Source organism: Onthophagus taurus, chromosome 6 (genome assembly GCF_036711975.1).
Source record: "Onthophagus taurus isolate NC chromosome 6, IU_Otau_3.0, whole genome shotgun sequence".
NCBI lineage: Eukaryota > Metazoa > Arthropoda > Insecta > Coleoptera > Scarabaeidae > Onthophagus > Onthophagus taurus.
The window spans coordinates 23,705,343-23,718,789 of record NC_091971.1 but is presented as its reverse complement, the minus strand read 5'-3'; the positions used below and the strand labels follow the sequence as shown (position 1 = coordinate 23,718,789).

General features: G+C 33.3%; 1 protein-coding gene across 6 annotated transcripts in view; it reads right to left on the bottom strand.

Annotated features, from left to right (window-relative positions):
- Positions 1-13,447, bottom strand: part of LOC111415643 (uncharacterized) — a 77,362-nt gene that overhangs the window by 12,049 nt on the left and 51,866 nt on the right. For 3 of the 6 annotated variants that reach the window (XM_071197138.1, XM_023047399.2, XM_023047395.2), the window contains exons 3-5: positions 12,520-13,025; positions 10,434-12,247; positions 1,770-2,028 (exon numbers count right to left, since the gene is read on the bottom strand). In XM_071197138.1, coding sequence (XP_071053239.1) covers positions 1,770-2,028; positions 10,434-12,247; positions 12,520-13,025 — 2,579 coding nt within the window. The remainder of the gene's footprint in view (positions 1-1,769; positions 2,029-10,433; positions 12,248-12,519; positions 13,026-13,447) is intronic. The other 3 variants (XM_023047398.2, XM_023047400.2, XM_023047397.2) reach the window with 3 other exon arrangements.

Here is a 13,447-nt window from a genome sequence, read left to right as displayed (position 1 = left end):
TAATGATCGATTTTGATAACAAAAGTACTCAATTTTGACATTATGGGGATTTTCTCTTTATCACTAAAAAATCATTACATCTAAACAAAATCTGTTTACCAATAATATCTTTTTAGTTCATAATAAACAATTTATTCCTAAAAAACTTTTCGTCATCACCTTTCATTTTTGAGTTATGATCGATTTAAAAACCAAAAGTGACATTTTGGGGATTTTCTCTTTATCACTAGAAAATTATTATGCCTAAACTAAATTTGTTTAAGGATGATGTCTTTTTAGCTCATAATAAACAGTTTATTCCACAAATTACGTACAATTTCACAGCCGACTACTGAATTTTCAATGATTTTAAGTACCATTAAGATACGCGTTTTTAGTTTTTTGAGTTTTTTATGAAAACGACAATGTTTTTTTAAAAATAGTAAGAGGAAAAAAGTTTTAGAATTAAACTCCACATGAAATGAGGTAATAATGTATTAAATCCACAAAAAGGTTAAAAAATCTGCCAAAATTTAGGGAACCATGACCCTTAAACAACCCTTTGAAATGCCCCCTACCAATTAATACCCTCGGTACACTCATAACGTATACCAAATTTGGTTTTTCTAGCTTTATGTATTACGAAGATATTCAATGTTTTAAAAATTTAAGACCCAACTTTGAAGGCCTATAATTCCTCAGGGGTACAACTTGGTATAGAAATAAGTTGCATTAAATCATCTTCATTTATTGTCCTCTACATGTCCCTGCTCTGTGTCGGTTCTTATGTGAATCACCCTGTATAGTATGCAAAACTATTGTAATTTTTGAGATGGAATTTCTTGACCCTGTAATATTTTTCAATATTTTAACGCGTAATTTTTAAATAATTTTAAAGATTGATTGTGATTTAATATATTACTCTTTTTATGCGAATTCATTTCCTATAAAATATTACTCATAAAAATGAAAAAGGTGTGTTAAAGAATTAAAAATAAATTTGTAAACAAAAAATGATAGCTTTTGAGGAAATACATGAAATAAATACTTAGTTGTTATAAAACAATTATGGATGTATATGGAGTGAAGATGTTATTCATGTTTGTTGTTCAAATAAAAATTGATTTCCTGTCGTTAGTATTCCACTCAACATTTCAAGTTCAATTCGAACGAGATGTTACGTAATTTTTTAAATAATTAATGAGTTTAATATCGAAACCTTGCAAATTGATACTTTTTTGTCTTCAAAATTACTTAAAAAACATAGTTTTTTATTAAATCTATTTGCTATTTTCATTCTAATTTTAATCTTTTAGATTATATTTTGGTTGTTGGCAACAATAAATTTATGGTTATCTAGATATTATTAATTTGGAGTAATTTTATTTTACTGTATAGTTTTAAAGATAAATTACTTTCACAATACTTGTTTAATATTGTTTCTAAGCAATTTCTTGATAAAACAGATAAAATTAGAAAAAAGATTAATAGATAAACTATCAAAACGTCACATCCCTTGTTCTTTTTTGTTTCATGTTATCAAAGTATTAAGTCTCAAACATAAATTAAATGTTTTTTTGAGTAGACAAAAGAATTTCTAAATCTAGACGACAATAAGTTAACGTTCAAAAGATTAAGAATGATTATATTTTATTATTGTGTCAAAACATGAATAAATGGATTATTAATTCATTTTTATATTTCTTGTATCATGATTATGTATTTTTTGAGTGTGTTATTTTTTGTACTTTGTTAGAGATGGAAAAGGCAAAAGCAATGGGTTAGTATACCTGGATGACATGCTTCCAATTCGATACCTGTTGGCAGTGGCCACAACGAAATGGCGCTTGCAATCGTGAATACCCACCACCTACACTTGCCTCGTCTAGCTGCTGGTGGTCAGCCGGATTGGGTTGTTGGTGGTTCGTTGGTGACTGCTGTTGATGATGTTGATCAACAACGCTTTTTTCGCCGTCGTTTAACGTAGACGACGATGATGTCACGTAATGAGTCTTCACGTGAGCCAACAACTTTTCTTTAGATGGATCCCTAAAAATAAATAAACACTTAATTTTTTAATTAATCTTCCAATACACGCGTTTACAAAGTCACATGCAGCGGACTGTGTGTCCGCAATTACAGATAGAAAAGATCGCCGGGCAAAAGATAGCTTAAGTTGAAAGTTATTAAATTTAAAATTTATTATCCCAATTTTATTATTTACTTTTTTTGTATTAAATCCATATAAATTAACCCATATGCGTGGATTTACTACTTTTATTACTGTTAATGTATTATATTGAACTCTGAACTTGAATTAGAACTAGCACTATAACCTTCTTCAGAAACAAGTTCCAACAGTTTAAAATATACAGCAACTTGGCACTGAATAACAATTAAAACCACAATTAACTTAACACTATCTCTAGAACTAACATTAGACCTTGAACTAAAAACATTCGAGTTTAGCCGTCTTTAGAGATGTACGGCTAAACCCGAAACTTTCTAGTTTTACGTCTAGTGTTAGTTCTAGTTTTACTTTAATAAAAAATATACAAGAATCTACCGTTGAATAACATACACAAAATCCTTGAACCTAGAAATTCTAGAAATAGCCATGTTAAGAGACGCACGGCTAAACCTGAATGTTTCTAGTTCTAGGTCTAGTGTTAGGTCTAATGCTAGTGTTAGTGTTAGATTTAGTTGTTATTCAGCTTTTGATTATTGTATATTTTTCAATTAACTAAAACTAGAATTAACACTAGTTCTTGAACTAGAAACATTCGTGTTTAGCCGTACGTCTCTTAAGACGGCTAAATCCGAATTTTTCTAGTTCTAGGTCTACTGTTAATTCTAGTGCTAGTGTTAGCTCTAGTTTTAGTTGTTCTTCAGCGCTAGATTGTTGTATATTCTTATTGAACTAACATTAGACTTAGAACTAGAATCATTCGGGTTTAGGGCCGATCTTACAAAACAGTTTATACCGCTCCATATACCAAGAATAACTAAATGTTGGTAACACTAGAATAAACGTCTTACAATACCGGCGTATAGCATAAGTAACGGTATACGGCGCAGGATAGCTATACCGTGCATTTCAACGTGAATAGCTTATACTAGGAATAAGTCACAGACTGTTTGAAATTGATTATAATCAATCAGACGTAATAAATATTGTATGAAATGGCTTCTACAAATAAAAAAAAACGTGTGGGATATGCAAATTACAGTTACGAAGAAACAGAATCTTTATTGGGCCTTGTCTAAAAGTACAAGCACTTATTAATTTTTAATTTAGCATCAGCAACAGTTTGCACGAGAAAAATCCTTTGCGATTACGATATAATTCCGCATTTCCGCCACCTGGGGACTGAATGCGCACATGGGTACAGTCAATAGCACCTATGACATACGGAAATTTTGCTATGCGATAAAATTGCAACTTAACGCTATCCCGTTTTTGAGAGCCTCAGATTTTGAGGCATAAAAATATATTGTAGCCTTAACGATGCGATTGCCAACGTCACAGCCTTTACGATCTGTCCAGCAGATGCTTTGCTGATGCCAACAAAATCTGCCATTGTAAGGAGCATAGAACCAGAAGCGTAAAACCGTAACGTCAGCAGGGGCTTCATTTCACTGGTAATCGGTTTCTGGTTTCTATTAGTCCTAGATGAGGTTGGCCCTCTAATTTGATCAAGAATAACGTGGATTGTATTTTTGGTTAACCTAAATGGCATCTTAAACTGGTCTTCTGATAAGGTTTCTAAATAATTTACCCTGAGAAGAAGTACATAAGTACAGTCATGTTCACGGGAAATGCACACTCAAGGTCAAGCGCTGTTGTGAGATCCGACATGCCGCTAGCTCGGCTGGCTAAACGGGTTGAGCAGAACACTTACGAGCCACGAGCTTCGTGTGCGCTCGGCTCAGCCCGTTTAGCCAGCGGCATGTCGGATCTCACAACAGCGCTTGACCTTGAGTGTGCATTTCCCGCGAACATGACTGTACATAGAGTAATTATAAACGGACTAGTAATAAGGCACTTTTACCGTATTTTAGATTGTTTCGAACGTCTAAATGACTAATCTCGTCATCATTATCGGAGTCTAACACATCTACGTCCACATTCATATTCGTAAGGACGTAAAATGAAAATGAAACAGAATAATGGTAAACACCGCTGATCAATTTGACAGTCGCTAAACGTAAACAAACCACATGCGCGCTGCGCGTTATACCCACAGTATTACCAACTTCAACCAACCATTGCAATAACTATTCTGGCATAAGAAAGACTTTATAAGGCGCATTCGTTAAATTAATGCCGAGAATAAATTATTCTGGGAATAACTATTCCACTGATTATACCAATACTTGTAAGATCGGCCCTTAGTCGTATTGAGAGATTGTTTCTAGTTCAAAGTCTAGTGTTACAACCTAGCGCTGAATAACAACTAAAACTAGAACTAACACCACCACTATCACTACAACTAACACTAGACCTTGAACTACAAACATTCAGGTTTAGCCGTGCGTTTCTTAAGACGGCTAAACCCGAATAATTCTAGTTCTAGATATAGTGTTAATTATAGTGACAGTGCTAGTATAAAACCTGGCGCTGATTAACAACTAGAACTACAACTAACATTAGGCCTAGAACTAGAAACATTCGGGTTTAGCCGTACGGCTCTTAAGAAGGTAGGTTTTAGGTACAGTGTTAGTTCTAGTTTTAGTTTAATAAAAAGTAGTTCTCTTCAAAACTTCACAAATATTAATATTTATTAAAATTGTTATTATTGCCTCTCAACAATATCGAATCTTTATATTCATTTATGTATTGCCATTTGAAACAGCTAGCCATAGAAATTTTAATTACACTGACTGATAGTATTAAAAGATTCCTTCAAATTAAAATAATGACAATGTCTTAAGTGCGATGATTTAAATCTACAATAAAGAGTTTCAAATAGTATTTCATTCTCGAATTAAATCTCACAAGTAGCGAAATAGCTCAAACTGACGCCTACAAGATTTTACATGCGGCCAAAATTTTGGGCACAGACCGTCGCATTGAATCACTCTGACTTAATCACCTTGGTATTCTTAGAATAAGAAAATTTTCAAGAATTTTCAACTTGTTATACAACAATCAAACTAAGAAAATCATCTTAAACATAAAAGAAAATCCAAAGACTTTGAGATGATTTGATATTGCAAATGTCAAAGAAATGATTTTATATATACTAATGATATAGTAAAGTGATGAATTATGTAAAAGTTAATTGACCAACATAAAATTTGATACAAGGTTATTTAATTTTTTTTTATAAGTTTTAGTACATTATTAAAATACTTCTTTTGATCAATTTATAAAGAACTCGGAAATGGTTACGTGGCAAATTTGACGACGACACAAAAGAAAATACTTGTCATTGTTATTTTTGCTCAGCGTCGAAAAGTTAAATACGAATACTTGACTTTCGAAAAAATTCCATTTGGAATACTGAATTTTTAAAAAAAAGTGCAACAATTACCGCATACTTTCGATGTGTTATCTCAAGAGTTCGACTATTTGGAATAACCAACTAAAGAAGCTTTGCAGTTTTCTACACAGAACTAGAAAATATTCTAAATAACATACGCGATAACTTTTCAAACCATTTTTCTGCTTTTTTTCCTCGATTTAACATTGATTTCACCTTTATACTTTTCATTATTATTATTATTTTTTTGTCGTTGCAAAAAATAATAAATGGTTCTCGTTATCTTTACGTTCATTTCAACATTTTTTTTTTTAATAAAATTTTTATCGTATTATTTTTCATCTTAAGACACCTTATCTTTTTATCTTTCATCCATGTAAAGAGAGAGATTAGCTAGAAGAATTTCTTTTTAAAATTAAAAAAAAAGACTTCGTAAAAGCCACGTACTTATGAAAGTACTTAAAAAACGTTATTTTTATTTGATATCTAAAATGTTTTTAATGCATTTAATCATTTCGTCCTTTGTTACTCAGACTTTTTTTTGATGTTATTTTTCTTGGAAATTGCGAAATGACAATAACAATTAATAAGAAAAAGGGGAAACGTTTTAATTTTTATAGATTCTTATCGGATTTCTAGTAGTATCAGATTCTTGATTGGATTTCTGATCAAAGTTCGGTATAGCGTTAAAGACGGTCAACCAATGAATGTGTTGCGTCCCCGACCACGACGACGACCACGTCGAGAGTCCGAGCATAATTGAGGTGACTATTAAAATTTATGAGGACCTTGGTATAAGTACGCACTATTCAAATTACGTTTAATCGATAGACTTTAATAGTTTTTTTACACTTCTTTCTTTTTTAAATATAAGTAGTTTATAGTTATTAAAAGTTAAAAAAAGAAGTAAATTGCACAAGATTTTTTTGTTATTTTTTTATAATTGAAGAAAAAAATTAATTGTAATTGATGGAAAATTTATGGTAGCTTGTCCTTTTTATCATATTTACAAAGATTTTAAAACTGACAGTTAATATGTTAAATATGTTGACACATTCCGCATGAAAATAGAATTAAATTCCACCCTTAGATAGCGTCATTAAACAATGTCCTTAAATACCGTGCCTTCAATTAAATTTATAATTATTATATCTACAATGTCAAATACTTATTGAGAGCTAATATTATAATGTCAGTTAAAATAATTATTAAATTTATTAATACTAATAACTGACTGCACAAATACACCTCCTCTAGTTGACAGAACACTATACAGGGATGTAATTCTTTAGTAAATTTTAAAAGTACTTTAATATATGAACCATGGGCGACTTCGGCTCCCCTCAGGAGCTACGCCACTCCAAAAATGGGGGAACATTTTGGTTGAATCTTTTTTTCTCAAAAACCATAAATATCAATATTCCCTTCTAAGTTACTAAACGTAACCACCCTCGTTCAATTTTTGTCTAAATTTTTTTTATGAAGGTGATAAATACATTGGAAAAATTTTATTTAGATAGATGAAAATATTCTAAAACTTTTTTGTCTCTCTGATGTTTTTCGAAAATTTAATAATTTTTGAGAAAAAAATTAATTAAGCAAACACTAACTGTTAAGCTGTACTTTATACAAAAATTAATTTAGTTTAGTTACTAGAACGTTAAGTTTAGTAACGTTTAGTAACTTAGAAGGGAACATTGAAAGTACAAATAAGCTAGAAACATGCCCTATTATGAGCTAAACTTATTCCCCAAATTTCATTTTCCTGGTGTTTATAGTTCTCGAGAAAAAAAAATTAAACCAAAATTTTTCGCCATTTTTGGAGAGGCGTAGCTCTTTAGGGGAGCCGAAGTCGCCCATGGTTCATATATTAAAGTACCCTTAAAATTCACGAAAGAATCACCCTTTGAAGCTTGTTGCAGTCATTCAGATACACCCTGTATAAGGTGAAATATACAGAGTGTGTCAAATGTCTGGAATATAGTCAATAACTTCGCCATTTGTGGTTTTAAAGAGAAATGTTTCAAATAAAAAATTCTTTATTAATTGTAGCGTATTTTTTGACGATACTTGCTTCTTTACATTGTTCTTTGTTCTTTGTTTTGTTGCTATGGCAACCAACATTGTTATTTTAAATGGTATGCAATTTTTTTTTTGCATACTTTTATAGAGGATAAGTCCATCTATGCGATGAACATATCAAATCATATGGTTGTGATTGACTGTCAATTTTTTGACATTTAAAGCTGTCAACGGCGTTATTTCGGCGCCTACTTTGATTGTAATTAGCTAATTTAAGACTTTCAAAAAACGCATTTTTTCTCGATTTTTTTCTTATACAACCATATGATTTGATATGTTCATCGCATAGAGGGACTTATCATCTATCACAGAATGCAAAAAAAATATATGCATCTTAATTAAAATAACAAAAAACAATACAAACAAGCAAATATCGCCAAAAAATGCGTCATGATTAATAAAGAAACTTGTATTTGAAACATTTTTTTTTAAAACCACAAATGGCGTAGTTATTGGCTATATTCCAGACATTTGACACACTATGTATATAAAAATTTTGACATAACATTCGTTAAGCGGCCTCGACTTTATCAAGTGAAGTTGCACCAATATGATGACCAGTTTCAGGTTAATATAATATTTATCAGCAAGCCTCGGATTAATTAAAGCAGTTACAACTTCATCTTATAAATCTGAGGTCATTTGCGGCCGAGGTTCACTGTTTAACATTATAATATCAACAGGAAACTGATCGTCATATAGGGAGCCATCAATAGCAAGCTGCCTCGACTTTATCCGGTGAAGTTGCACCAAAATGATGACCAGTTTCAGGTTGATGTAATATTTATCAGCAAACCTCAGCCGCAAGCGACCTCGACTTAATTAGTCAAAGGATTTACAATTTCTCCTTGTAAAATCGAGGTTGCTTGCAGCCGAGGGTCAGTGTTTAATGTCATATCAACCTAAAACTGATCATCATATTGGGAGCCCTCCGTTGCAAGCGGCCTTGATTTTATCAGGTGAAGTTGCAACCAATATAATGACCAGTTTCAGGTTGATGTTATATTTATCACTGAGTCTCGGCCACAAGCAACCTCGGCTTATTTTGTCAAAACACTTACAACTTCACATGATAAAACTGAGATCGTTTGCGGCCGAGGCTGAGTGATTAACATTATTTCAGCCTGAAACTGGTCATTATATTGGAGCGCCTCGGTCGCAAGCGTCCTTGACTTTATCAGGTGAAGTTGTACCAAAATGATGACCAGTTTCAGGTTAATATAATATTTATCAGCAAGCCTCGGATTAATTAAAGCAGTTACAACTTCATCTTATAAATCTGAGGTTCACTGTTTAACATTATAATATCAACCGGAAACTGATCGTCATATAGGGAGCCATCAATAGCAAGCTGCCTCGACTTTATCCGGTGAAGTTGCACCAAAATGATGACCAGTTTCAGGTTGATGTAATATTTATCAGCGAACCTCGGCCGCAAGCGATCTCGACTTAATTAGTCAAAGGATTTACATTATTTCCTTGTAAAACCGAGGTCGCTTGCAGCCGAGGATCAGTGTTCAATGTCATATCAACCTAAAACTGATCATCATATTGGGAGCCCTCCGTTGCAAGCGGCCTAGATTTTATCAGGTTTAGTTGCAACCAATATAATGACCAATTTCAGGTTGATGTAATATTTATCACTGAGTCTCAGCCACAAGCAACCTCGGCTTATTTTGTCAAAAGATTTACAACTTCACATGATAAAACTGAGATCGTTTGCGGCCGAGGCTGAGTGATTAACATTATATCAGCCTGAATCTGATCATTATATTGGAGCGCCTCGGTCGCAAGCCTTCTTGACTTTATCAGGTGAAGTTGCACCAATATGATGACCAGTTTCAGGTTAATATAATATTTATCAGCAAGCCTCGGATTAATTAAAGCAGTTATAACTTCATCTTATGGTACACTGATTGAGGTACACTGTTTAACATTATAATATCAACCGGAAACTGATCGTCATATAGGGAGCCATCAATAGCAAGCTGCCTCGACTTTATCCTGTGAAGTTGCACCAAAATGATGACCAGTTTCAGGTTGATGTAATAATTAGTCAAAGGATTTACAATTTCTCCTTGTAAAATCGCGGTTGCTTGCAGCCGAGGGTCAGTGTTTAATGTCATATCAACCTAAAACTGATCATCATATTGGGAGCCCTCCGTTGCAAGCGGCCTTGATTTTATCAGGTGAAGTTGCAACCTATATAATGACCAGTTTCAGGTTGATGTAATATTTATCACTGAGATATTCACATGATAAAACCGAGATCGTTTGCGGCCGAGATTAAATCAGCCTGAAACTGGTCATTATATTGGAGCGCCTCGGTCGCAAGCGTCCTTGACTTTATCAGGTGAAGTTGCACCAGTATGATGAAATCGGCTTAATTTGTCAAAAGATTTACAACTTCACCTGATAAACCTGTAGTGTTTTTAACTTTCAATAGTTCAATATATCAAATATTAATAAAGTATTAAATTATCTACCCCACCATCTTATAATCATTTATAAAAAACATAACAAAAGAATTTCTTGGTGAATTGGACGTAATTAAAAAATGATAAGTACTTATTTCTTCAACTAACAAAATCTATTCAAAAATTAATTTTCTTTTAAACTTTTGTTGCCCTGATAAAAAGATAATAACCTACTTAAGATATATGAAATTCAATTAAACATAAAAATTATACACAATCAGTGTAGTAACAGTATTCTTTGCCATTTTTTCAATTTCAAAATAATTATCTTTCAAGTAGCAAATTTAATTTTCTTGACTACCACTTCAATCGCAAAATTAACGAAAAACACACAAAATAATATTGATAACTAATTCAACATAACTCTACCTTAAGGGTTAAAATAAAAAATTGGATGATTAAAGCTTACCTGAAATTACATTTTTTGCATTGCCACAGCGTCTTTTTATTTTCCGATCCATTCTTCTTCTTATCATTACCATATTTATAGAGATCAGCTGCCGATCTAACCTTAAGACTAGGTACTGGCCTGGTAGTTTTTTGTTGCTGTTGAGCAACGTTATTAAAATCATTATTATTAAAAAAACTACTATTGTTCGATGATGTTCGATGATGATGGTTCAATCTCGATACATCCTTTTGATTGTTGTTTGGTAACACTTGACTAGGACTTGATTGGTCATGGTGGTGATTCGACGAGGATTTTGGTCTTGTACCTGATCCACCACTGGTTTCGTTATCACCTCCGACATTGATCTCTGTCAAATACTTATTATATTTGGTGTAATTTCTCCTTCCGGTTTCGTCGGTCATTAAAACTTTTGCTGATTCATGGGCCGGATCACGAACAGATTTTAATTTAATATGTTTTGTAATATCCCATCGCCAATTTGAACGATACGAACACAAGGAACACTCGAATGGTTTTTTATTTAAATGACCAACTATATGAACGTGAAATCTTGAAGCGGTCGACGCCCAAAATGTGCAATGCGGACATTTAAAAACTCTTTTATGTTGGGCGATACTAATATCATTACCGTGAGTTGGAATTTTTTCAGTTGTTGTACTGCTTGGTGTTGCTACGTTTGTTGTTGGGGTTGTTGATGGTGTTGGAGTAGGATTACTAGGTTCAATGCTCAAAAAACTATTTTCACTATTCGGCGATTGAGTTCTAATCGATAAATCTAGGGAGATATTATCATCTTGTTTTTCTTCTATGTATTCATATTGAATATCTTCATTAACATCTTCACCTTGTATATCAATATCCATGGGAACTTGAATATTATTCCAAACGAAAATTCGATTTTCCATAGGATTATTCTCATCTTCATCTTTTAAATCTTCAGATTCTCGCAAAGATTTCGCCGCTTCCCCACACGTTTTTAAATGATTAATGAGATCTGTTGACGATTTGCATCGCTGCCGACAAAATTGACAACGGGTTGAACTTAAATTGTGTCTTGGAATTGGTGACGATGTATTATAAGGGCGAGCTTTATTGCCGCAAATTTTTTTATGGGCATCTAATTCGGTTAGGCACTTACTTTCGTGGCCACAATGATTGCAACGAAGATTCTCAGCGGTCAAATTCGCCTTGAATTTATCAAAAAACGAAGAGTTTTTCGATTTTTTCTTGGAAAACGATGATGTTGGAATTAAATCAGGAATTTTTGGCGGTGTTGATAACTCTAAGTGTACATTTTTAAATACATCACTATCGATCAATGAAGCGAAATCTTTTAAATCACTGTTAATTGATTTAGCACAGATATCGTTGATGTCTTTTTGTGAGTAAATCGGTTCCGGTGGAATTGGTAACGTACTCATGTTGGTTGGTTGACAAAATTGTTGGGGAACTTTCGATGGTTGATGTAGAGGTATTAAGTTCGGTAAGGGTTTTGAAGTTTTTTTCTTTTCGGAACGAAAAATGTTATTGTTATTATTATTTCTCACTATATTATGGACTTTTTCTTCGTGTTTAGCCATTTCACCGTCCCACGCAGACTTGTAATTGCACAATTTGCACTTGTTCTTGATATAAATCTGCCCATTGGCGTGATGGATAATATCCTCCGGGTTGATAAAATCGGAACCGTAAGCGTTTGCCTGCCTCGACTGGTGATGGTCGGTGGCTGGCTTTGATTTTTTCGAGGATTTCTTCGAAGTCTCCACCGTAATGTTACTGGTAGACGTTGTTGTCGTTGTTGACTCGACCTGCTGAAGAAATTCGTTTTGTTTTAACACCTCGATAAACACATGACGTCTCTCTGAGGTAATCGTTTCGCGTACTTGCCAAAACGAAAAAGTTAAATTCGTACCGACCGCGACGGAACCGACTTCAACACTACGCACACATCAACCAGATTCTCTCAAAAAAAAGGAGGAGAGAATATTGTCGAAGCGCGCGTTTATCATCAAAAAAATATATATAGATAAGGTAGTAGGTAAGTAGTATTATGGGAACGTTGTATGCATTTGGGAAAACTTACCTGTGGTGATCCCTCCTCGTTGGCCATAGTATCGCTGGCCCCCACCTTATTTCTACGTTTCCCCACGCCGATTCCTGCGGCTGCTTGGCCTACAGGAGGCACGTGATGATTCATTTCGTGAACCGTCAGACTCTGCTTAATATCCGCCGTAAAGTTACACGCGGAACAACGATAAATGCCCGTACCGTTGTGATTTTTGCAATGACGATCCAGGTTCCATTTGTAAGGCGTTTTGAAGTCGCATAAATCGCACTTGATCATCGGCATCGAATGGTACTTGGTATGTTTCGTAAATCGGGCCTTTATCGGTGTTGTATACGAACATTTTGAACACTTGAAAAATTTCGATTTAATTTTCGTCAGGTGTTCATCCTTTTCATGCTTATTGACCGCATTTTGACTCTTTGATGTAAATGTACAATGGGAACATTTAAATTTTGTCTCTTCATCGTCATTTTCTGAGTCGTCTAATTCTTGTTCTGAATCTTCTATATTCCTCTTCTTACCTGGTTTAAAAGTTATCTAATTTTAATTGTCAGTACAAAATAAAAATGTTAATAAATTTATTCTTGTTTAGCATACATAATTAATTAATTGAATAATAAGTGGCTACGCTCAACTTTCTCATATTTTTAGATAACGATAAATTTTCCATATTAAATCCTGTATCATTTGACAATTTTCTTGCGATTGCTTCGGTCAAGTAATACAACCTTTATTTAATTGAAATCTTATATCTATATGGTTTTCATGATTATAATTGTTTATGCAAAATTTGATTCATTTATCTAATTACAGTAGACAAGGTTAGACATGCGTTCAAGTAAAAAGTATAAACTGTGCTTTTATGAGTGAACATTGTAGTAATAGTAATTTATATACTAAAGTCCGCGAAATTTAATTTGCAAGCCCTGACAACTACAGGGCT